The sequence below is a fragment of the Anguilla anguilla genome, chromosome 3, assembly GCF_013347855.1.
Source record: "Anguilla anguilla isolate fAngAng1 chromosome 3, fAngAng1.pri, whole genome shotgun sequence".
Taxonomy (NCBI): Eukaryota; Metazoa; Chordata; class Actinopteri; order Anguilliformes; family Anguillidae; genus Anguilla; species Anguilla anguilla.
Window position 1 is genome coordinate 27,694,545 of NC_049203.1, and position 25,865 is coordinate 27,720,409.

Consider the following 25,865-nt stretch of genomic DNA (forward strand, 5'->3'; position numbering starts at 1 on the left):
ATTATTATATTTTTGTATAGCCTTGGTATCAAACATTTTCCTGTGTGTGAAAATTTGAATGAAGGGATAAATAATGGCGTTCACATTTGTTCTTGATGAATGACTTGGTATCCCCCAGTATCTTACTCGCTCTTCTTATCTACCACTGTATTTGTTTTCTACCCGTGAAACAATCCCTACGCGAGTACACCCACCATCGTGCATAGCCCACTCCGATCATGACATGAAGCTACTTCCACGGTAAGCAATTTGCTAAAAGGACAAAAGAACACGGTATTTGCACAAAATCCAAAGAGAATATCCTTTAAAGATGCAAAAACTTTTTTCCATGCCACAAGTGATTTATGTCATGATGAAACATGATGAAAATGCTTAATTGTAGTGTACACATTTCCTTTTGATATAACGTATGCCACCTCTAATTACTTGAGCTGCAGGTCTGACATGGCCTATGTTTCTGAATCGGGAAGTTCATGCCTGATTCGCAGCCACAGTAAATCTGCGCACCACTGATTCGTTAAAATGTAAATTTCCATGTTGCTTACATATATAGCATGAAAAATTTTCCAACAGACCAATACCAAATCTTCAGATGAGTTGAGGATAATACAAAAAGATGCTATGACTGGATGTTCATTAAAGTTTTTTTTTTTTGTATTGTTTTTTAAGGGAATCAAGGTATAAAAATATTTACCATCTCTCTTTGAATCATAGTCAGCCTGAAATTCTTCCACAAAATTTCAGTTCAATTCAAAAGAGTGACATAAACTTCCTTGAAAGTTATTGCATAGCACTACTGTTGTTTTAGACATATGACACAGTTAATCATTAATATTTTTCAATGCAGTCACATTTATTGGCTGTTTCTATGCACAATTACTAAGCAGCCAGACGAACTGGCAGATGGTTCAGAGATTTACAATGGAATTTTCACAATGTTTACTAAAAAATAAATACAAGACTTAAAGTGTTGCACAGCTCAAAAATATACAAAGGCTTGGAATTAATGTAAACTTTGAAAACATCATTTTACAAAAGGAACATCTTTGCAACAATTTAAAAAGATCATATTTACAAATTTGTACAAAAATACAAAACCGATGCAAATCCATGTATTGTATTCATCCATTGTAGCTTTCAGCCTGAATGAAATGCATCTAGTATCGAAAACAGTTACACTGTAACCTTTTTGTCTTTATGTCATAGTTTTACTTTATTCATTAACCCAAAACCTTTTGATGAGTATACCTGTACATGTCAGAAACCCTTTGGCAAAAAGTATGAACTGTCCTGCCCATCCCCAGCCTGTTTTCTTCATGCATGTGGAATCAGAAAAATGGAAACTGAAACAGTCGTAAAGGAAAACCTCCATAAATAATTTCAGGTACAGCAAGAAATAGGAGAGAACTTCACAAACTCCACTTTATCAGTGCAAGGTATAATTTGCTTTAATGCTGGAATGATAGTTCACAGAATCTTTGTGTACCCTGTTAAAAGATGGCAGTTAAAAACAGTCCTTAAAATGAAGATATTTTTTCTCAGTGCTAACTCAAGTTTTATTTTATTAAAAGAATACTTTGCTCAATGTTGTGGCAAAGATATTTGACTGAAATATATAGTCAAAGGGAAGCACCCACATGTGTTTTCCCTATTTTTAAATGTTGTTTGTAAGGCCTGAATAAGGTTAACAGTTTAAATGTTACTAATGGACATAGCTACTGCAGCGGCTTTTTAACAACAATTCATAACAACAAATATGGCTACATTGATACTGTAATTTCATAATGTTTGTGAGCAGATGAGTTTAAATGTGCACCTCTTAAATGTGGCATTTTTTCTAGAATTCCAAAGAACTCCGCTGTGCTCTGAAAAGACCCATGAGCATGTGCGAGCAGCCATTATTGATCCCGAATGGCAGCAGGGTGAAATGTGACCGTGCCAGATATTCAGAGCACCTCTAGGGTTAAAAGAGTTCAGTTTTACACATGGTAGCTTATATGTCAAAGACAGTAGATTCACAATGTTCCCCTCAGTGTTCCCAATCTGTCTGTTCCTTTCACTTATTCCACTGGTAGGGTCTGCGATACGAAAGCGGTCAAACCAGCGTCAGTGTAAATAAAGCTTTATTATCTTTCTTTCTAGATAATCTTCATAAACAAAATAAGTCTCTGGATAAAATATCTTGTCATTAAAAATATTTTAAATTTATTTTTCTTAATCTTGTAATCTCATATAAAGAATTTCTATATTTAGTAGACCTATAGCTATAAGCCAAATGTTGAAGACCATGTGAATGAAGTCTCAAAATTGCACAAACTGAAATCTTATAATTAGGCCTTTGTAAAATAAAGAAAAAATCCATAAAAAGGAATCAGCAGAAAAAATGTACAGGTCAAATTCCAGAATTTATCAGTTTAGCTAAAACAGAAAAAAGTCCAGAGGCATAAGTAATTAACAGTAGCTGATGTCTTGACATGTCATTTTGCTTTTAGAAAATCATATTTTCTTCCTGATTCTCTTTCTCTAAAGCATCATTGGTGCTGTATTAGAACCTACCAATTTTGCTTCACCACAGTTAAGACCCTAGATATCACAGTTACCAAAAACAGAAAAACAACAAAACATTAAAATGTCTTCAAACTTCAGTCTGAACCTATATGGCATTTCAATATTAGCCATAAATATTCCTAAAGAACATCATGCATTATCCCAAAAAAGACAACAAGAAATACTACGGTAGATGATTCTCTCCTCACATTTCAACTGAGAATAGATTCAGAATAATGCTTTTACCATGGATAGTTGAAAGCAGTACCTGTGGAAGCCAGTACAGGAGTCGCTCCAAGATGCAATTTATCTTTTGCTTCACCACAGCACTTTCCATTTTCCCCTTTTTACACTCCCTATTCACACAATTCAAAACAATCTACAAAATATGTATTTTTTCCATGGTTCTCCTGTTCCAGGTCATTCTATTTTGGGCTTACTCTCAGCCACACCTTTTTCCTAGACTTCCCTTATCATTACTTTAAACCTGTCAGACTCAGTCCTTTCCCCCTGCTCACCTCCTGCTTCCTCCATCTTCCAGTAATATTCCACAAAAAGATTGTCCAGTTAATTCACTAAACAGATAAACCCACTCTCTATTTTACAGTCATTTAAAAAAAAGTTAAAACTTTTTATACAGCTATTGAACATACTAACAGTACAAATTCAAGTGATTTTAAAACATGATATCCTTCCCAATAATAGCATCTCTTTTTATCTGACATTTCCTTTTCAAAATTCCATAGTTTTTTTTATTGCATGCTGTTGATGAAAAGGCTCGTAAAACAGAATGGAAAATGAATACTCTGCCGCTTTTGGCTAGAGCATGCTACTCTCCAGCAATGGACACAATGAATGTTAAGATCTAGTGGTTTCACAGTTTTTTTCCTCCTCTCCTAGCATGCACAGTGTCAGTTCAGTTTGCAAATCAGTTTGAGTTCTCTGAGTGTTTTCTATTCTCCTAAATAACACCCATTCTGAATGCTATTAAACCTGAAAGTGAAAACCACTAGCTCTAAATGAATAGATATGATTGCAAAGGTATTCACAGAATACATTGGGTCAACTCTTTGCTCTGTAGTCCCCCCCCCCACCCCCTTAAGAATTGAAGTTATGTCGAGGCATGTAACATTAAAATCAGCATTGCTGGCCTCTGCATAAGAAAACAGAGATTTCACCTGACTCTATAGACACATGGTTGAAATATCAGCAAAAAAATTATAAGCTGCATATTATTCTATTTATATATAATTTTTTTTTTTTTAACTAAAACAGAAGACTCACTTTGTCTGTGAAAGTAGAATGACAGCATTTGTTGGGGTTCTGTCTCCTATATCACTAAACTACTGACTGATTGCAGCCCTTAAGGCTTTACAAGGCTTCATAGTCATGTGCCAAGGACAGTTGTTTTGCTATCTCGTGAGCATATGCCATTTAGAAGGTGTGCATACATAATATATACACATGTATTATACATGTGTATCTTGATATTCACTCTATCTGTATATACTATTGATAATTACATTTTAAAGATCCTTATAGAGGGGTAGTCTTGGAGAATTAAGATTGAGTGCAAAGAAATTGTAGTTTTTTTGTTGTAAAAAGCTACCCATTTCCACTTTTAGCCAAATGTACTCAAATACTCTCTTGTCAAAAAGGACCATTAGTCATCAGTGACAAGATCAAAAAATACCTGTACGTGGTAAAGATTATCAACTCCCCTGTTTGCTAAGACCTCTACACAAAGGCCACGGTTAAGATTGTCCCAAGTGTGCCTGCCATAGACAGGTGTTGTACATTTTCACAAAAATGTCTCCCTTCTTGTGTCACGTCCTGCACTCCTGTGCTCTGCATAAGCATGCACTAACAATATACTGTGTATATTTCATTCCTGTGAATTGATGTACAGCATAGCAAGGCTAAGTTGTACATTTATATCGCACATACTCTGCAAAGGTTACAGAACAAGGTCCTGCTGCTGATGTAATGTGTGATATCTGTCATGATACACAAAATATGTATAAGCTTACAGTTTTAAACATGTGCAAAGATTTCTTATGAATATGAATCCCAATCTTCTGGCTTTCCTGACATTTTTAAAACATATTAATTTCACAATGAAAATATGAGAGGATGATTAATTGGTGTTCCCCTAACAGAAGAGGCCTATAGCCTCAATATCCACAAAGAAAAAAATATGTAATGACAGTTCCTATAACTAGTGTAGTAAGACAGGTTATCTTGTCTTTTTCTTATTTTCTGGTATATGTGTTAAAAGTTTTACTCTTGTTAGAAAAATGTCCACAAACTCACCATGTTTTTTTTTTCTTTTTTTGTTTCTTGTCTGTGGAATATTGTACTCAAAAAGTTCCAGTGATACACCTCTCAAAAATCCATGAGCTCATTGTGTTATGTTGAGTTTTTTTCTGTTCTTTTTTTGTGAAATATGTTTGTAGGAAACAGGGGAAAGTATTTAGAGCATGGGACCATGGTGTGTTCAGGGGGTGGGCTGGGAGGGGCATGGCTGGAGATTGGTCAGTGGGATGTTTTGGAGAAGGGGCCAATAAGTTCAAGGATGGGGCTGTGTAGGAGGTGGTGCTGAGGAGGGGGTATTCAGGGGTGGGGTTGGGCATTTAGGAGGTAGGCCAGGGGAGGTGGGCACAGGGCATGGCTGGGTGCTAGGGGCATGGCTGAGTGTCTAGGTGGAGCTCTGTGAGGAACGGTCATCATGCGGACTGCCGTCTGAGTTCTCAGTCTCCCCCTCGGAGATGGCCTGCATGGGCGCCGTGTAGAGGCGGCTACGTGTGCTATAGCGGCTGCTGTTAGCCGCTGGCGGGATCCGGGACCGGCCCTGTCGCGAGGAAGCGGACATGGGGAAAGATTTTGGGGAGAAGCCCTCAGTATTGGCCTTGGGGAAGGGGCTGGGGAGCTGCTCGGCCCCCGAGGGGGACTGCTGAAGGGAGCACAGCAGCTCCTCTGGCAGCCGGGCCTCATCAACCCCCAGGTCCCCCAAGGACTTCGGCGTGATGGGGCTCTTCAGGATCTCTGTGGCTGACATGCGATAGCTAGAGTCGGTCCGGCTTCCCTTTTTCAGCAGTAGCAGTTTGAATTCCTCATTGGAGGTGCTGGATTTCTTGGCACTCCTGTAGATGGGTCCTGGGGCTTTCTGTGAGCTGGTCGGGGTCCCCGGGGTTGTGGGGGTGCTTGGAGTGGTCACCGGGGTGCTGGCTGGGGTACCTCCCGAAGTAGTGCTCAGCCGGTTCCTTACGCTCAGCTCTCCTGAATCTTTACGGCCAAGCACTTTCCTTTTTGATCTGCAGTGACGTAGTCTACGTTAGTGTGCTACTTTCCTTTTTTACATTCATTACAGGAATCTCAATCTCCAGTCCTGGTGGACTGAGTTGTCTGTTGATTTAACTCCAGTTCTGGAAAGCTGCAGTATTTCCAGGTTTGACTCCAGTCCTGGAAAGCTGCAGTATTTGCTGGTTAAACTCCATTCCTGGAGGGCCACTGTGTGTACATGTTTATGTAGTTTCCATTTTGCCAGATGTCAATTCCTGCTGCAGAAACAACTCTTTAGCCAAATGGTGACTTAAAATGTGGTTAAACAAATCCAGCACTGTGGCCCTCCAGGACTGGAGTATGAGATCCCTGACTGATTCAATTTCAAAATGTTTATTCAAATACATTGGTGAATGATGTGCAAGATATAGGGGTGAGATATAAAATACATGATATGAGCTTGGCAATCCGCAAGAGGATCAACCAATATAAGCTCAATATTTTACTTGACTGACTGAGTTACCTCCATGCTCTGCACATCGCTTAAAAACAACTTGCTTTTAAAATCAGTTAAATAGTTAAAATCAATCTGATCACTTTGCTTTAATTGCATATTGCATTTGATGTAAAACACATTTCTAATCAAAATTAGTTAATGTGAAGTGTGCAAAAAGTGCTACAGTGCAACATTATTACACAGAAGTAAAAACTGAATCAAAAGCTTATGTTTTTTCCCTTAAACAGAAAAGATCAGAAATAGGTTTGGGGTGATTATCTATTTAAACATATTCTCCCTTCCTCTGATAAAAATAGCAGAGGAAGGGAGAATACATTTAAATGGATAATAGAGAGCTTTCCTCTGCTATTTTTAGCAGAGGATGCAACCGAGCTAGCAAGCATATATTGTCCCACTAGTAGTCTGCCATTGGTTCAGGTGACTATTGACCAGTGCTTTGCAAATTGGCACTACAGCTGACTACTAGTGCACAGGCGAGGTAAGGCAGCTGAGATGAGAATCAGCTGTTAAGAGAAGGGGAGATATTAGGGGAATGATCCTGTGGCTAGCAGATTGGTGTAGTGCCAGTTTGTAAAATGCTGGTGAGAGGACAGCTGTTCCCAACGGCGACCCAGTAGGTCCTTGCTTGCTGGGAATGTTTTGAGGGAGACACTCACAGTGAGTCAAGGCACTGCAGTGAAGCAAACTCACCTGTGAATCATAGCAAACAGATCCTCAGTTGTTCGTAGTTTATTGGGTGACAGAAAAACACTGTCGTCTTCTGGTTTTGTTTCATCACTCAAAGGAGAAAGTGGGTTGTCGCTGGGAGTAGACTCTGGAGGGAAAAGAATAATGATTACACCTCATTTTTTTATTTCCTTAACAGACGTTTGTTCCTGGGGAATTTGCCACTTAGCTCAGACACAACTTTCTTATCTCTGCTAGGGTATATAAGCAATCTATAAGTCACATGTCTAATAGCCCTGATTCTCCCCCAATATGCTCAAAGTGGCTGCTTGATGAACAGAAGCCCACTTATTACTTAATATGCCTGGCTCTTGACAATAGTCAACCAGAGTCCAAAATGGGGGTGGGGAGATGGTGGAAGGGAGGGATGGAGGGTAAAGTATTCCTGTAGTGAGGTGATGTAGCTGAGGGAAATGTGGAAAATGCTCTCTACCTATGATTTGTTTATGTTCCTGTATCCATAACACCGGGAAGAAGAACAAAAGAAGGACACATTTCCCTCCTCTGCCCCTTAAACTAAATTCCCTGTCAATCTAAAACAGGGATCAGCAACTCACGGTCCTCGAGGGCTGAGGACTGCTGGTTTTCCACCCTCCCTTTGCCTGGGAGTCAGGTGTGAAAACAGTCTGGCCAATCAGTAGCACTAATTAACCGGGAGAAAAGAAAACCAGGGCTGGATTTGGGTAGGAATGATGGTGGGAATAAAAATAAAAGAAAAAATGTGGGCTTTGAAATGAATCAGGGGCTTCACCTTTGCTGAAGTAATCCTCTGTGTCTGGTGTCGATCCCTCTTCCCTGCAGTCCTGTGAGGCACTTCTGGTAGGAACACCTGATGGATCATATTCCTCCTCTCTGCTACCCGCATCACTGATTGTGTAAGCTTGCAATGTTTCTGATTGACACATAGTTACAGGCACTTTGTCAAGGCTGCCGCTTGCACCAAACTCGAGCCTTCTTGCTGCAGCATCACTCAGATCAGGGGGAGAACCCGTCTTTGTCATACACAACAAGAGAACCTCACCACCCGGCTCAATCGTTGTAAGTTGGTTCTGCTCTTTCTCCAGGCTGTCACCACGTAGAAACGGGGCCTTCAACGTGCTCTTCAGCTCATGTTCCATGTCCTCTTTGGAGCGGGCCGGGGTATCGGATGTCCTCCTGGGGTCCTGGCTGCTTAGGGTCTCATTCCTCATCACATAGGCTGGCGGCCTCCTAGGGTGATCATCCTCCATGGACATTGGATCCAGGGGGGTTCTGAATGCAGTCATAGACCAGAGTGGCCCTGAGGTGTGTCTCTCCTGCCTGTACCTTGTGTGCTCATTATAGGCTACATCCCTTGCAATGGGTCCATCGCCTGGGGTATACAGTGATTCGCGATACTCCTGAGAAGGGTGATCGGTAGCGGGTTTGAGGGTTGTGGGCCTCCTGGACTCTGGTGACCTGTGGTCAGGGGCTGCTGCGATGACTGTCACGGTGGGACACTTGGGCCTGGCAACAGCTTCTTGGTTGGCTCGGGCCTGGCAGCCTTCACTGAGCTTGCTTACAGATCGTAGCTGGACTGAGCGAAGCACAGAGGGCGTGATAGCCATGGTTGCCTCTTGATGAGCAGCAGAGGCTACAGCTGCTGCCCTGGCCTCAGCTGCAGCAGCAGCAGCTGCAGCTGCCTTCTGCTTATTCTGATGGAGAATGTGCAGCTGTGTCCTGTGGGCTGAAGGCTTGCTGATAACATTGTGAAGAGCACTTAGGTCAAGATGGGTTGGAGGTATAATTGGTAGCTCAAGGTCTCTCTTAGATGAGGTGCCTCCATCCCTGGAGGAGAACTGCTGCTGCTGTTGTAGGGAAGAGAGAGAGGACTTTCTCTCAGGAACTTTGGGCTTTCTCTTGCCACTGGTGGGGGATAAGGGCCCAGGGAAGAATGCGGAAGGGAAGGAAGATGTTGGTGTCTCTGATTGGCTAGAGTAGCCACTGGAGGGCGATGCCAAGCCTGCTAGCTTTTCGGGGGAGGCCAGCTTGAACTCACTTTCCACAGAAGGAAGGGAAGGAGTGGTGGCTCTGGATCCTGACTGAGAGTTCTGTGATTCTAAGCTCTCTGGTGATTTAATGCATTCAATGACAGTTGTACCCGTAGCAGTGCTGGAGTTGGACAATGACCGGTATGGGTCACTGGACTTCAAGTCATTGAGAAGCCAGAGGTCTGCATAGTCGGACTGTACGGCACCCTCGTCCTTAAAGGAGTGTGTGTCTGTGGAGCCAAACAGGTGGGAGTCAGTCATCTCACCAGCATTCTCTACGCTCCAGGCTTCCACAGGCTCCTCACCTAAAGTGAGGCTGTCCAACTGGCCTGGAGGGCCGGCTAAGTCTAGCTCAAGCTTCATTTCCCTGGAAGACAATGGCAGGTGCTGCCCACTGTTTATCTTTGGTTCATTCTTGTCAGGAACATTTGCACCACTGCTAATTTTCCTCAGTGAAGAACTGCGTTTTGGTGGGTCTGGCTTCACCTTTGGTTTCTTTAAGGAAAGACAGTGTCTTCCCAGTGTCCTGTGATCTCTGTAGTCTGGCTGATGGTATTCACCCAAGCTAGATGCAACATTAACGCCCTGGCCACCATTAGGGCCCATGGCTGCATAGTTATATATGTAGCTACTGCTACCTTTGAGACCACAATCAAAGTGCATGGAGGTATAATAACCTTCCGTGTCTATGGAGTAGTGTGAACTGGAGTCCGCCTTCTCGGATGACGGTTTGTCCGCAAAGCTCTCATATGTGGCCACACTTGTGAAGCTGGGGCACTCCAGACCACCTTTGTCTCCTCTGGACCGTGGTGGACTGAAGTCCTGGTGGCAGGACTTGTCATGCTCATGGTGCAGGTAGTTCCACTCGCCATCACTTGCTGTGCTGTTGCTGGGGTCATCCAGCAAGTCAGTTACTGTGGAGGTGAAGGAGCTGGCCCTGTGGCCTCGAACCTGGGGACGGTCAATTTGGTAAGGGTCGCTTATGAAGCCGGAGGTGTCATCACCAGCACTGGGAGCTGCATTGAGGGACAGCTCTGAATCACAGTGGGAGGATCCAGTCAGGGGTGGTGAGGCGGCTGGGGGTATGGTCTCTGACGTCTGGGAGGGGCATGTGGAGCTGCTGCCACTCCAGTTCCCACTGGAGGATTGGTGGTCTTCCTTGTGGTCAATTTGAGTGCCTAGCACTCCTGTGGTGGAGACAGAGTGGATGGGGCTACTGAAGGTGTCTGAGCTGGAGGAGATCTCACAACTCCCCATATCCATTTTCCGTGGAAGCCGGGACCTTCCCCTCTCAATCCATGTGTGGTCAGAGGTCTGCTTGCACTTGAGGCCAATCAGCTGGCACTCTGGTATGGCCTGGTCATCTGTGCTTTCTTCCTCGTCTTTCAGGATCAGCTCTCCAGGACCTGGCAGGAACTCCTCCGCCTCATAGGGAGAGAGCTCTTCATCGTCATCATCGTCATCATCGCTGTCATCATGGTCTTCATCGACAAGCCGGCCGCCCTCACGGGGCAGACTTCGGGAACGCAGGCGACTTCCCACTGAGGCTGTAAACATGGCGTCTGAGCTGTCTGGCAGGGAGGTGATGTTGCCAGTGGAGTGGGATAAGGAGGTGGGGATACCCTGGCCTCTCTGAGCTCGAATCCGCCTTCGGGAGGGTGCGGTGAACAGGAAGTCCTCTGTCTGGCAACCCGAGTCCTTAGTGTTCAGGCGGCCACTGAGAGAGAGCTCTTCGTGGCAGATGGAGAAGTTGGGGTTGGCGTGCACGATCACGGTTCGTTCTCTTGCCACCGGGGATTCATCAGAGTCTGAGGGGATAGAACAAGTGCAGGTTAACCACTTCACCTTTATCAACTGAGGAACTTCCAACCCTAATGGAAATGAAATACTGTAAATATTTGGACTTTTTGGAAAATACAATGACTAACCTATTTCATAGCAATGTATTTTTCTGTATTATATATTTAGTAAATTTTATTCAATATATTCTGAATATATTCAATTTCTGTAATGGATTGGCTATAGTGTGTCTAACACTCATATCTCATGCTGAGATACTTTGAAATGTGTCCTCACAGTAATTTTCTCTTACAATAAATCAATGTTAATTCTCCTTTTCAGTATTTTCCCTACATTCCTCCTCAGTTTGCAATGCCCAGTCCTATGTAGACATGTTCATGATGCCGTCTCCAATCAGCCACAACTAAGGCAGCGCAGACAAGCACACACTCCCTAACAAAGCACTTGATGTCACCAGCTACGTCTTGTCACATTGCAGTGCACAAGCCAAGCCTACATAGACAGGAGTTGGAGGAAAACACTTCATGTTCAGGTTTAGCAAGCATACCACCAAATTGACCAGCAGAGATTGCTATACAGCCATGAGAAGTGGATACCAGCTGACAGATCCTTCCCTATCCCTGGGGGACACTTCTCACACCCTATGGGCTATATTTTAACGATCTAAGCGCACGGTCTAAAGCCCATGGCGCAAGTGCATTTAGGGCGTGTCCAGATCCACTTTTGCTAGTTTAACGGCGGATAATCTGAGCGCAAAGTAAGGCGCATGGTTCAAAGGGGTTGTACTTAGTCTCTTAATTAATCATAGGTGTGTTTTGGGCGTAACATGAAATAATCCCATTCCCTTTAAAAGCCAGGTGCGCTTGCACTTTGTCGGATTGCTATTATAATGGCAGATTTGCCAAATAGTTCTGATAAATATTATAACTAACCATTATGACAAGTATTTTTTTTAAAATATTGCACGTTGTGCACCCGCCTATGTAGGCGCATATTACTATCTTAATAATGTGCCCTTAAAATAACAGTAAAATACTGCACCATTGACTTAAGACCAGGTTTTTGTTGGTCAATCGCGCAATCGCTTTCCGCTGCCTCAAGATAGCAATGCACCAACAATGCACCTGACCACACCTCATTTTAAGACCAACAGCCCATGGGCGCTCAGATGTGCACAAGTACATCTGCTATTTAAACCACGTGGCCGTTGGACGGGAAAATGACAACAGCGTCGGTCTGAAACTAGCAAAGACACTTGCGTTGCGCTTAGCGCCGCTTTGCGCCAGGTGTAAGATAGAGCCCTATGTATCACGCTATGCTGCTATTGGGCACTGTAGGCACAGGCACAGTCAAGATTCAATACATCCACTCACTCAAACAGCGCCTTTACGGGATGAGCCATCCAGCATCGTCCCAGCACATCCCTTTTTGATCAAATGCACTGCACTTTTCACCACTATACAAAATACATAAATTGAGGCAATTTCAGCTTTGTACTGCAGCTACTCCTCTCAGGTTTATTTTGACAGATCCATCAGCAAGAGCTTCACAGTTCCCATAAAATGATAAATATGCATTTACATGTGTAAAATACTCCACTAACAATAGAGTGAATACAGTTTGATGACATATGAGAGGGAAAAAATGTAACTCATTCTAAGTAGTTAATATATTTATATAACCCAGATGGCACAAGAATGATGGCTAATTATAACAGGTCGAATCAACTACTGGATTACTGGACATAGGTAGCACCTAGAACAGGTGGCTGTGTGCTACATCATTCAGTATCACATTGATCATCCATGGGTACTTGGTATATGACCAATTTCACAAATACATTTTTAATTCATTACAATTAAGTTAAAAAAATTAAGTCTATGGTATGTAGCCTTAAATATCCATAAATACCAATCAGCAGCTCAGAGACTCATGGTTGGATACTCTCTTAGATATTCTTACCAGTCCATTCAGTCAAAAAAAAAACAAAAAACATTTTAAGCACATTATTTTTAAATAATCATTTAAAAAAATGTATTATTCATTTCCTGGATTGCCAGGGGTTGCTGTTACTGAAAATAAACAGAATTCTCAATATTTTAAAGCAAATACTTTGTGCAATACAATTCTACGATATCAAAACAAGGGATAGAGCAAGGTGAAACATATGGACAGTGCTCTGCTGGAATGCAAAAAAAAATCCTTCCTGATTTAAGATGCGATGAAGGAAAAAACAAGGAGCACCCACCTAAATCTTGCTGCACTCGTCTGGGTATGCCCGAGATGGTCTTCCGTCTCCTCAGCTTCCTCCGTCTCTGAAGCACCGACTGAGAATGCACAAGTGAGCAGCGGACACTAGCCTCTCTGTCAAATCCGACCCCTGTGAAGCAGATAGCGCGTGTGAGGAACCCTTGTACGCCCGCAAACGCATCCTCTGTCGATTACATTCATGCTTTTCCTGGGGGCTTCGCTCTAACTCCCAATTAGATCACACATTACTTCCCCTGACCAAAACTTGGTGCCTTTAATGGCCGGGTATTCTTGAATGCTGACATTTTTTTATTTCTTCACACACGTTTTTGCATTCATTTAACAAAACGAGATAGCATTCCAACAGCTCAATGTGTGATTGTGCAAATGAACAAATTATGGCCATCATTCACATTCCTTATTGAGCAATAATACAGATTTCTCTATAGTGGGAATACGAGAGACTGATAAAACAGACACTTAGGAGGGAGTATAATCTCAAATATACAAAAAAATTAAAAGAACCACAGAAACTGGAAACATTCATATGTGGTCAATGTCATGCAAGTTGATAAAACTAACAAAACCAAAGATGTAATTAAATCATTTCTCTATAATCCTACCTGATATCAGCCTAAGTTGCTGACCGTGAGCTCTGTAGTCTGACAGCTTACACTACAGTTCCAGCTCTGCGCTTTTCTGTCATGATGTTTTTCCCCCTCACTACGCTTCATGACTATCATGTGATTACAGACTGTGCTTTTCAGCACCACAGCAATTACCGTACTCTGCTTACAATGTGCAATTTTGTCTAAACTGTCTCTGACTCAGCCTCAGCCTCCACCGAATGAGAAACAGCTAAATTTCCTTTGACTCAATGCAGCTGAAGGTAAATAAAACATGAAATCTTCTTACAAAAAATACAAAATAAAACTAATTTGACTCATTGACATTTGTGGGCCATTTTCTTTCTTTTCTGTGATCCCTAGCATGCACAAATCAATTTGGACAATGCGCGATGTCATTGATTCACAAACCATGACTTGTGCATTTTCATATGGTTTCATATGGTATGTGATCGCTGGACTAGACAGCAAGAAGTCACGCTTGTATACAGTATAGCACCTATGTAGTAGCCCTCAGAATTTGTTAGCATCTTGCATGGGTATTGTACTAACGACATATACTTCAAAGCTGGTTTTTCGAAGGACAGGAAGCATTCTAATTTACTGACCAATCCCAGTGTGCGCTATCATAATTGCAGATTAATGAAGCTTACACATCAGCACAGTGCCTACTACTGTTTGAGATCAGCATTGCCAGAGAAATGCCATGCTTAAATTAACAGACACGGCGGTGAAGGTGGGGGCAGGGGGGGGGGGGGGGAGGGGGGCTTTGGCTGAAAAAGTGACTCTCTCCATTCCTCCCTCACGGACACAATTGTGTGAAAAAAAACCGTGAAACGTGGCGACACGAGGGACGTGGGCACAGCAAATGGACATGTAAAAGATGGCTCACTGAGGAATGCTGAAATCGCAGGAGGAGAGGCAACGACGGAGACCTCCTCTGAAAACAACACATAGCAAGTTCAACACACTTACAGAGAAAGCTTTGTTTTGTTTTTTTGTGTGTGCTTTTTTTTTGCTTAAAGGAGAACTCCGGGCAATGTGTAGAAATCTAATAAGCTTTGTTACGGTGGCATAAGACACTCATGATCCACAAGTGAAAGACCTTTCGCAATGCACCCTTCGTTCGCTAGACTGCTAATCACATCTGAAAGTTCCCTTATGGAAATGTAATATATAGCAGTATACAGAAACTTGTGTGTGCGTATGCGTGTGTGTATTGTGTGCATGCGTGCGTGTGTACTATATATAATATATATATATATCTAGCGATATTCTATATAATATTGATACGTGTGTGTGTGCGTGCATCATGATCAGGAAAGGTACTGCCACACTCCAGTTCGACTTTGAGAAACGGCAATATATTTTTTTGAAAATACATTGCTGTAAAATGTATTTAATCATTATATTTTTCACATATGCATGCACATACTTAAAATATTGCTGCAATATACCCCATTTCCATAAGGGACGAAATAATACAGGCTCAGTACCGATAACACAGTCCAAGCCTGGACTAATAAATGATTATTACTATGTAATGAAGTCCAAAAGGTACGAAAGAATGCTTTCTTTCACGGAAAAGCTATTTTTCAGGGAAAAATCCCTTTCATGCCAGGGGCAACATGAACTTTGTAGTTACATACATTTTCTGACAGCCAAAAGGACACCAGTGCTCATCTTCACCTGTGAGCGGGAATGCAATCTGAACTCAAAGTGCCAGAGAAAGACCTTCCAATCATGTCAAAATTAGTTGCACCATATATAGTTATATTTTTTGACAGGAGTTTTTCTTTAATATTAATAATAGCAAGACAAACTCAGAGACAAGTAGGAATAGGAAAGCAGGTGATTTACCGGTGACGTTAATGGGAATAATGCACGAGGAGATCACTTGGGACTCGGTTTTCAGTCTCTCCTCTGGGGTGGGGAGAGGCAGTGCTTTTGACCAGTTAGTCTGCTTGTCCAGAGTGGAGGGGATATTAGGAACAGGGCACTTAGGCCTGTGACCTAGAACCACCACATCCATTTCAGGGTCTGTGGGAGGAGCAGCCTGGAACAGATGGATATTAGTGCTGTTAAATTAATGCAGTTAATGGTGTCAGTGGTGCAGATGTGCATTAGCAACCAAGCAACAATGGAAACAAATAGCATAAAACAACTACAGAACATCAAACTCTTAATATCCCACTCTTAATATGTCTTATATTAAAAATGGAATGAAATGGCACAATTAAGTCCTCATGGGAATGAATCCATTTCTATATCTATAGCATGAGGTCAGTAAAGTGGTTAGTTCATCATATTAAACACGTGTATTTATATTTCTGCTAGGTGTGGCCTTAAAATGACCAAAAATTAAGAAAACGCAATCCACATTACCCTGGAGTTCCATTACCCTGAAACTGGCTTTCCCCCACATGAACAGCACATTCACAAAACGTTATGACATTCTCATACAGTAAATCACAGAATTCCAGAGAAAGTGAAAACAGAGATGGTAAGAGGCTTTGAGGGTCAAAAAATCAGATTAGAAAAGCAAAACATTAGCAAGAGACACAGAAAGAGGCAGTTTTTAGAAAGTCAGAATTATGATACAGAAGGGATCTACCACTGAATTTAATCACATCATGTTCCCTAGGCTCACAACATCAGTTCTCTCATTTTATTTTTTGTATTATTTTTCATATACAAACATGAAGGTACTAGATCTAGCACATTTTCAATGCCCTGGTGCAGAGAGCTATGATAACAGTAATGAATTGCAAAATTTTCAGGTTACAATTGAAAGTAATTTTAGATACAATGATGTGTGCTACTGACCCAGCTTCTACCTCAAATTTACATCAATTTACATCAGGAATCTGAACTTCATACACAGATTTCCTACACAAAACAGCTACGAAATATCCCAATTTACTACTTGAAAGTCTACTTAAACAAATGAAAATCCTCGTAAGGATCAGTGACACACACACACACACACACATACACACACACACACAGCTAGAATACCTGCAGTGTTTTACAGGGAGCTGTTATAGTGACATTACTGATAAAATGTACAGTATCATTTACTCCCTCTTTGTAAAATGTCAATAAGTAATCATATGACAAATAACAGAACTTTAGCAAGTACACATGATTACAAATATCACAAGCATTTGTTGAGAAAGGGCTCCGCAGTATTAGCATTCCAGGTGCTAGCACATCAGAAATGAAGGCATGTAATAGCCTTTCTGTCAGAGCGAGTGAACATCCACCCTGCTCTGCAACACATCACTTCTTTTTATGATACACTTTTGTAAGGAACTCATATTTTCCTTGTGTTTCAAACTCTTTTACATCTCAAGTTCATTAAAGCTTCAATGCAACAATTTTACCAGCTTCAAATCATGCCTCTTTGTCCACACATATGCATGTCCAACAACTCCCAATCCAGCAATAAGTTAATTTCATAAAAATATGCACTTACCTTTTTCTATCAATAAAGAAATGCATGGAAATGCATGGACCAGTGCAAGTAGTTTCCTAGCATGAACTGAGCTCTGATTTACAGCTGGCCCTATAGCTTTTGTGCTCTGTTATCCAGTAGAGACGACTGAAACCCTGACAAAACACCAGCCACAAAAGAATCCTGTTTCCCAGGAAACTTTACAAATGAAAAAAAAAAAAAACTTACACTGATGTAAAAAATAAAAACCAAACACAAGAAACAAATCAGCTACAGTGAATTTTCAGCTGATTCGTGTTTGGAATAATAACGGCACACTGATTTAAGCAGAGGGCAAAGAGAGAGAGAGCTGGAAGAGAGAGAAGAGAGAGAGGTGGGACAGAGGAGAGAAAGAGAGAGAGTGAGGGATGGAGGGAGGGAAGGAGGAAGGGGCGGGTGGGGTGGGTGGGAGGCAATAAGAAAGCCAAAGCTGGCATTTTGGTTTTAGTCACTGGCTTACTGCCAGGAGCTGTTTTCATTTGAAAAAAGAGAGGCATCTCAGAGTGAGAGAGTAGGCAGAGTGTTGAAGAATGTCATTCATAAAGTCTGCATGGCTGGGGAGCTAGAAGGCTCTCTTGGGTAATCTAAGCAAGAAAAACAATGTTTTTGGCTGCCTACTGTCAGAGATATATACATGAGAGTTCATGGTCAACCACAATGCTCTGCATTAACTCACAGAGCCTATTAGTATGACAGCTTTGGCCTCCATGAAATATGTACTGTTCAGTATATACATATATAGTAAATATGCACACAAAATACATACGTTATATCAAATACTGTATGTACAGCTAACAAAATATCCCTGATAATCGGAGCAATAATCATTTGTGTTTGCTGTGTGAAGGTGTCATATCTCTAGCAATAAGGAGGGATAAACCATTTCTTTGAAGGAGTTTGTTCAAATCCCCTTCCTGATCTTCCATCTGTTTAAAATCACTGAGTATTCGTGAGACAAAAATTGGAGAAAATGAGGCAACAGAAATAAACAAAACAACTGTTTTGATGAAGAACAGAAGAGGAATGACAGATGGGATTATGGTGTGAAGGCTAATCTGACTATCAAGAGGACCTTTTATTTGCCATTCCTGCCCACATATGTTCATTGATTACATGCAGTCAAATGCAAACTGTAAAAAAATCACATATTCTAATTAGAGAGGCATTTAAATGATGCAATCACAATTTTATTACACTATTTTACATGCCTCTGAACTACTCTTGCTTGGCGCAACATAGGAAACATAAAGGTGTTTCTCTTGGCTAGTCAAAAATACTGTACCACGGGGCTGCTGGGTGGCTCATCCTGATTAAGGCTGGTTTCAGTGCATTGATGTGCCACATGTTTTGAATCAAAAGAGGACCACCATACAAGTGCCATGACCTGGAAGATGATGCATGGTAGTTTCTATCGTTACTCAGGTATGGTTAGGATTCAATTAGTCTCATTATGCACCAATCACACCTGCTGATTCATCAGGAGCCCAACAGTCATTGCATGTATTTGAAGTGTCTTGCTCTGACTCCTGTCTGTGCAAGACTGACTTGTGAACTGTGGTTCACTGTGTGCTAAAATCTAAAGTTCTGTGAAATAGGAATAGAAGAGGTTAATGTACCAAATCACGTCTCTGACCTTTGCTATACCTGTATTGGTTATTTCTATAGATCAAGGTATATGGCATCTGGTTGGGGAAATTGTCCTGCTTCATGTTCTTGTATATCATAAACGTTTTTCAGTGCTTACACTGAGTAATTATTTAACAAAGGAGTAATCTATACAGTTTATAGCTTAATAATTTCATAACCTCACAGTCTGTAGCAGCTGTTTTTAGCTCAGTGTTTAGAATTATCCATTTTGTAAAGACCACGTTGTAGTGCACATTTGCCCAGAATGCAGCAAAGAAGCAAAGAAGGCCACAGTGGGGGGAGAAAGGTGGGACAAAGGCGTATCTGAAAGAGACTGAAGACAGAAAAAAAAAGTTTGAAGACAGCACAAGGGATAAAAGAGGATTAAAAAGTGAAACTCTGCCAAGAGAAGGAAGAGATCAACAGTCACCATGCAGAGCCAACTCAGGGGGTGGGGGCAAATACCTTTCTGCTCCAGGGGGTATAGTAGCAACATTCAGTGGGGGAGGAGGAGCGGTTTCTCTCAAACTATAAACACAAAAGGCAAAACAAACAAAAAACAAACGGTGAATCAAATAATGAAAATAAAATCATGAATGATGGCTCAAATTAAAATCTGACTCCGAACAGAAAAGTGATTTCAGCCAGGCACCTGTATCTTTGGTAACGAGACAAGAGGGCAGGGCAGAGAGAAAGAGTGTGCAGTGGAACCTTTGTTGATAGTACAGGGTGTTTTGACCAGAGCTTGTCAAGTAGCCCTTGTGCAAAAATAGCACTTAAATTACACCCTGCCAAATGATCTCCCTTTGAATGTGTACAAATGTCCTGAAAAAAAAACAGAGTCATCGGTGATCTGTACGGAAGAAAATGCTGAAAGCCTCAGGAGGCAGAGCTGGAAGGGTAAACATAGAGTTAGAAGGACAGGAGAGACTGGAGTGGTCGACCCCCGTCTTCAGTTCCTAGTGGTTTGCCCCATTTCCCTTTTTGTATTTCTTAAACGGAGACTTTTATTTTTACTTTGCATATGATTTAAGGTTTGGGAGACAAAACACTGACAACCACAATTCACAGCAAAGCCAACAAACGCACAAACACATAAACACACAACGCAGGTTGTTTCAGGTACAAACCAAAATTGGTGAAGTCTTGGCAAAATAAAGGAAAACTGCACGTTCACCTGGACACTGTTACCAGCCCCTGCTCTAGACCCTGTCCTTGGGGGCTTGCCAAGAGCAGCAGCGCTTTCCCCCCTGCTCAAATCTAAGCATGTCCTGCGCAGCTGTGCTCCAGCGACAGATAACGACACAGCACTGAATGTATCTCTTAGCTGCACCAAAGATTAAATATTATCGTAACATTGAGCAACAACAGCAGCGGCAGTGTTTTAGCAAAAAAATAAAAATAAACTAAAAAGATTAAGAAAAAATGCGAAGGCGATGGCTTCACAAAACAGTGCTGGGTTAAGCCACACGCCATTTCACATACTGGTCAACTCCATTTACCTTTCTCTGTATTTGCTGAAACTCAGTATCCCTTACAGATCTCTCCTGCAGCATGAGGAGGAGGAATACACACCATCAGAAGGAAAAAAAGAGAAAGGACTGAATCATGTCCACAGTGAAGTGCTACAATAAGTCAACAATGGAAAGCAACGTCTCCCTACTGGGAGAGGCCAGCGATAAGCCGCTGTTTAAAATGTCTTCCGCGTGCATAGCCATTACAAACAGGTGGAGCCATTACATCTGTTACACATAACACATGAACAATTACACTTGTAAATGACATCTTGTCTGACACAATTTGTCATAAACCATCAATTAAGGTAGCAATGAAAAATGGATGCATGTCATCCAAATATAAAAAGTTAACAAAAACCATAGGCAAACATAAACATGTCTGTGAGACACTGGGGAATAAGTGTCATGTCCTGGTGGAATGACAGACAAGCATTACTTCACTTGTCAGCATACATAATTTCCCTCCACCATGCAATAATGTTTTAATTGAAATGGTCATACAATGATCAAATTATTGCATTGGGTTATTTTAAATATTACAGTTACCTTTCTCTGTGTTTTTTGGATGTCTGACTCTCTCATTGGCCTCTCCTTAGGGAGGCAATTTAATACAAAACAATGGTGATAAAAAAGAAAAGAAAACAAGGTCAACCATTTGAAAAACCTTATTTGTCCCAAAGTTAGAGACATTTTTGTTGTATGTTAAGAAAATCTATTTCATAACAGATTCTGCATAGAGCATGCACAGGATAATGGAGTTTGTGTAAGAATCCTCTAAATAGAAACAGGTAGAAATACCAGTTGCTCACTTCCACAAGCTGCTTCTTACAAAATACATTTATTGATGTTACGGTCCAGAAACCTTCATTACTGTATATGTGCCAAGCATTAACATTCAATCTATCAAACATTAACCCTCGATGTTTGTTTACTTATTAGCACCGGTGAAACTGTTAGCCTGGGTAAAATATACCCATGACATTATTGGGATTTTAAACCAATACTGAAATAAAATTTATGTGAAAATACTCAGTAAGTATATATATATATATATATATATATATATATATATATATATATACACACATATATATTATCTTTGTCTCATATCCAATCAATTTAAACTATATATATATATATATATATATATGGTAATGGATGCCATTTACCTCTGCTAGATTATATTTGACAATGAAAGTGTCAATCATCTGAGATAAAGTGATTTATGTGATTTATATCAAAAATCCACTATAATAAAGACATGGGAGCATAAACCATGTTTATCTGTGAAAATATAAAATGAAACAAGGTCATGCAGTAGATTATTGATATGTATTATTTGGAACTGATGTTCGTTATTATTTTTCATCTTTTTCTTATGATATATTCAAATAAGCCATATAGACAAAAAGGTTTACAAAAGGGTTAAAAAATTTACCAAGAAACAGATTGTTAGCAAACCATCCATAACTGACATTTGTATTAATCGAAGATTATTTAATTATAGATAAATGATCAATGAAATCAATTATCATTATTTGTGGCTGATGCCCTGATATGCACCATAACTGTCAAATATCTTATTCTGTGTTTTTTTAGTTTCCATACTGAATTGGGATACCATAAAACTTTGATTTCCCATAAAAGATACCTTACTACATTACAGGCATTTAGCAGACGCTCTTATCCAGAGTGACTTACACAACTTTTACATAGCATTAACATTGTATCCATTTATACAGCTGGATATACACTGAAGCAACGCAGATCAAGTACCTTGCTCAAGGGTACACAAGCAGTAACCTACCCGGGAATCAAACCCGTGACCTTAAGGTTACAAAACCAGTTCCTTACCCATTATACAACACTGCCACTACTAAGGAAAATACTGATACCCTCTTGTGGACAGTTGACCAATACTGATTCCCTCGATCAAATTAAACACAACATGACCAGAAACTAGAAACAGCCGGACATGAAGAACAGGACGAGTGGACGATGGAGAGGCATTCATTCATTTCTGTTCTGTGACTGACAGTCATTACCATGTTCAGTCCCGCATCTCAGCCATTTTGTTCTATTTAACACAAAACATATTCAGAGGTAAGAGATAATGGACTGCTTGCTTTACTCTGATGCAGTTGTCTATCGACCTTGTGGCCTGACAACAGGACACAATCATGCAGGGATCATGCAGGAATAATAGGACAGAAACAGTTGTGACATCATCTCACTGGTAGAAAACAGAGAGAAGCTACAACTATGATGGAGTAGATTGGTATTAACCAATAGAACAAACCAGATGGTGATTTGTGCTTGCTACTTTCTGGATACCCACAGGAAGAATAGGCACCTAGAAATATTGGCAAAAAAAGTGTCCAACAATAGACATTATTGTTGTTTTACTGGTTGCTACCAATGTGTGCCATGTAGGTGGAGCTCCTCTTAATTTTCCACAGGTACGCTGATGGCACGAGGCAGCGAGTGTCATATTCTAATTTATCATCCCTGCTGATGTGGTACAGATGGAAAGAGAAACACAGAAAGGCAGGGTCCAGCTCTGGATCCTCCTCACCCTAATACACAGGCAAAGCCAGAGATTTTGCCTTTTGATTCTTCAAAAATAATTTTATATTCATCGAGCCCTGGTGTGTTCTGTGGGCTTTATGCAAGCATTCCTCTGTCATGAAAATTGGGATTGGACTAGCCTTCATCTTAAATGTTCAATTTACAACTATTTTTCAAATGCAAGACAATGACAGTAAAAAATATAAACAACCAAACGCATTAAAGATACACAAAATGGAACACAAGTATTCAAATAAATTACCTTTCTTTGCATTTGTTGATATTCTATTTCTCTCCCTGGTCTCTCCTGCTGTATGTTAACAAACAAGCAAACCATCCAATAAGTACACAGTGAGTACAGGGATGCAGCTGAGCACACAACCCCCTTTTTTACTCTTGGAATTAGAACCTGATGGAACTGGGATTAGGACTGTAAAAGGGAGTGTAACATTGACAGAAATAAAGATGTTACGGAGTTCTTTGGACGTAGGCACAATACTCTTATTAGTTTTACTGATCTTTGTTCTTGGGAAGTCCTGATTGGCTACCTTCGTTATAGGGCTGATTTTATCCTATTTTTCTTTAGAAGGTGGCACAGCCAAACAAAAAACAATAGTGCACAAGCAGCCAGAACATCAAATTTGTGGGTTTCTCCCCTGTTCTAGTTCCAATTGTGCAATCAAACGTGATTCTAGTTTTGACAACCAAAAAGAAGGTAGCCATGTGTTCACAAATGATACACAAACAATACAATAATACATTTGATACAGGGAAAAAATATTGTTTTCCACTTATCAATGTGAAACTTACCATTCACTATCGTGGGAATATCTGAAAAATGCCTGTCACCCTAGTACTTTGCCCAGCTCAGCGGGCTCGATTGCAATAGCAGCCTCAGCAGCGATAAACAGTAGAACACTGCTCCACATGTGCCTATTTCAGATAATGCATCAGGAAGGGCTGGAATGTTGTCTGTGAAAAGTCTACCAGTCCACCCGTGGAACTCAGAAGTGTTTTTAATGTGAACATGCGGTAAGAATAACTGCAGTAAGCTTTGACATTCCATGCCATGCACCTGTCTCTTTCCATGGGGCGGTATAAAATGGGGATTACCGTTCGAAGGTGTCGACCCCTCTGCTCATGTCGCCTCAAGGTGCGGGGTGAGGGGAATGTGGGCATCGGGGGTGCCACTGAAATGGAGATGGTCACCCTGCGCTCGCGACTGCTGGTCCGCTGACGCTGTTGCTGTTGATCTGTCAACAAAGAGCATAGATGTCTGAGGGACAAGCCTTATGGAAATACACTGCAACATACTGCATAATTGAAAATATGTGGACTTTTTGGAAAATATCATGAAATATATTTCATAGCAATGGATTTTTAAAAATACACTACATGACCACAAGTACCTGAACCCCTTGGTCTGGGGCTGTTTTCCATGGTTTTGGTTAGGCCCCTTAGTTCCAGTGAAGGCAAATCTTAATGCTACAGCATACAGTCACATTCCAGACAATTCTGTGCTTCCCAACAGTTTGGGGAAGGCCCTTTCCTATTTCAGCATGACAATGCCCCCGGGCACAGAGTGAGGTGCATATAGAAATTGTTTTGCTGAGAACGGTGTGGAACAACTTGACTGACCTGCACTGAGCCCTGACCTCAACCCCATCCAACATCTTTGGGATCAATTGGAAAGCCAACCGTGGGCCAGGCCAGATTGCCCAATCAGTGCCCTACCTCACTAATGCTCTTCTTGCTGAATGGAAGCAAATCCCTGCACCAGAGTTGACCTCCTCCATATAAATGCCCATAATTTCGGATGATACTGTATGTCAGACGTCCACATACTTTTGGCCATATAGTGTATATATATTGCAATACCTGAACACGCTAACAAGTTCTATATTTACCCATATCCAGTAAGATGTTGCAATCTCAAAAATATATTCTATTATAAATGTATTTTTCCTGTAAGGGAAAGCAAAAGCAAACAATGGCCTTCTGGACAATTTGATGTTATTATCTTTTACGGGAGGGAGACAGTTTCCAGAGACGGAGATAGGAAATTATATATATGCATCAGTGGTTCTCACTAGCTGGCTCTAGATGGCCACCAGGGGCTGCTGTTTTGTTTTTATTTAACTCAGCACTTCATTTATTAATTATTTTAGTTTCTTACACACATAAAGGGATAGTTCATTTCCAGGGATGTTTAGATATTATTTCAATTTCAGTGTATGTTTTCAACTGGCCCAGACAGCATCTGTGCACAATGAAGGATATTTTAGACATTTACAGGAGTTTCTGATGACTTGCCAGCTTTACAATGGCTGGTATAATGGAATGATTGCTGGTCAAAAGCAGGAAGATTTACTTAAAGTAACTCAATGCGCTACGTTTCCAGAGGTTGTAAACATGAACCAATTTCTTTGCTTTTATTCAGAACTATAAAGAAAAACATCAGTTTTTGGTACCTCTGTCTTTTAGCACAGCAGTCTCCTGTTACATGCATCACAGGAAATAGTTAAAACCGAAAAGATAAGATTAACATATTTTACATACTTAACCCTCCTATTATGTTTACATTTTCTGACGCCTTTTATGTTTGGGATCAAATTGACCCCAGGACTTCAAACAAAATTACTGTAAGAGAAACATTATATTGCATTCTTAATATCTACAAAATGAATATCCTTTTATCCCTAAATATTAAAAATCTGTGAGAAACTTATTTTAGAGCCTGAGATAAGGGAAATTACCACCAGAATCACCCACTAAAATCAGAGAAAAAAATCTAAAAGCATATTTTCTTATTAGTAATACAGGTACAGAGCCTGGGTTCAAAATGGCACAACACCTTTGTATACAAATTTGGCACAGGACTTTTGAAAGCACAGCATTATG

At 40.9% G+C, this 25,865-nt stretch overlaps 1 protein-coding gene across 14 annotated transcripts in view; it reads right to left on the reverse strand.

Annotated features, from left to right (window-relative positions):
- Nucleotides 1-832: 832 nt before the first annotated feature.
- LOC118223890 (Nance-Horan syndrome protein-like) overlaps nucleotides 833-25,865 on the reverse strand; it is a 122,167-nt gene continuing 97,134 nt past the window's right edge. For 2 of the 14 annotated variants that reach the window (XM_035410917.1, XM_035410927.1), the window contains exons 3-12: nucleotides 24,078-24,217; nucleotides 23,227-23,274; nucleotides 20,943-20,987; nucleotides 20,382-20,426; nucleotides 15,618-15,813; nucleotides 14,650-14,697; nucleotides 13,130-13,261; nucleotides 7,824-10,889; nucleotides 7,037-7,160; nucleotides 833-5,861 (exon numbers count right to left, since the gene is read on the reverse strand). In XM_035410917.1, coding sequence (XP_035266808.1) covers nucleotides 5,246-5,861; nucleotides 7,037-7,160; nucleotides 7,824-10,889; nucleotides 13,130-13,261; nucleotides 14,650-14,697; nucleotides 15,618-15,813; nucleotides 20,382-20,426; nucleotides 20,943-20,987; nucleotides 23,227-23,274; nucleotides 24,078-24,217 — 4,460 coding nt within the window. In that variant the 3' untranslated portion in view covers nucleotides 833-5,245. The other 12 variants (XM_035410930.1, XM_035410928.1, XM_035410918.1 and 9 more) reach the window with 12 other exon arrangements.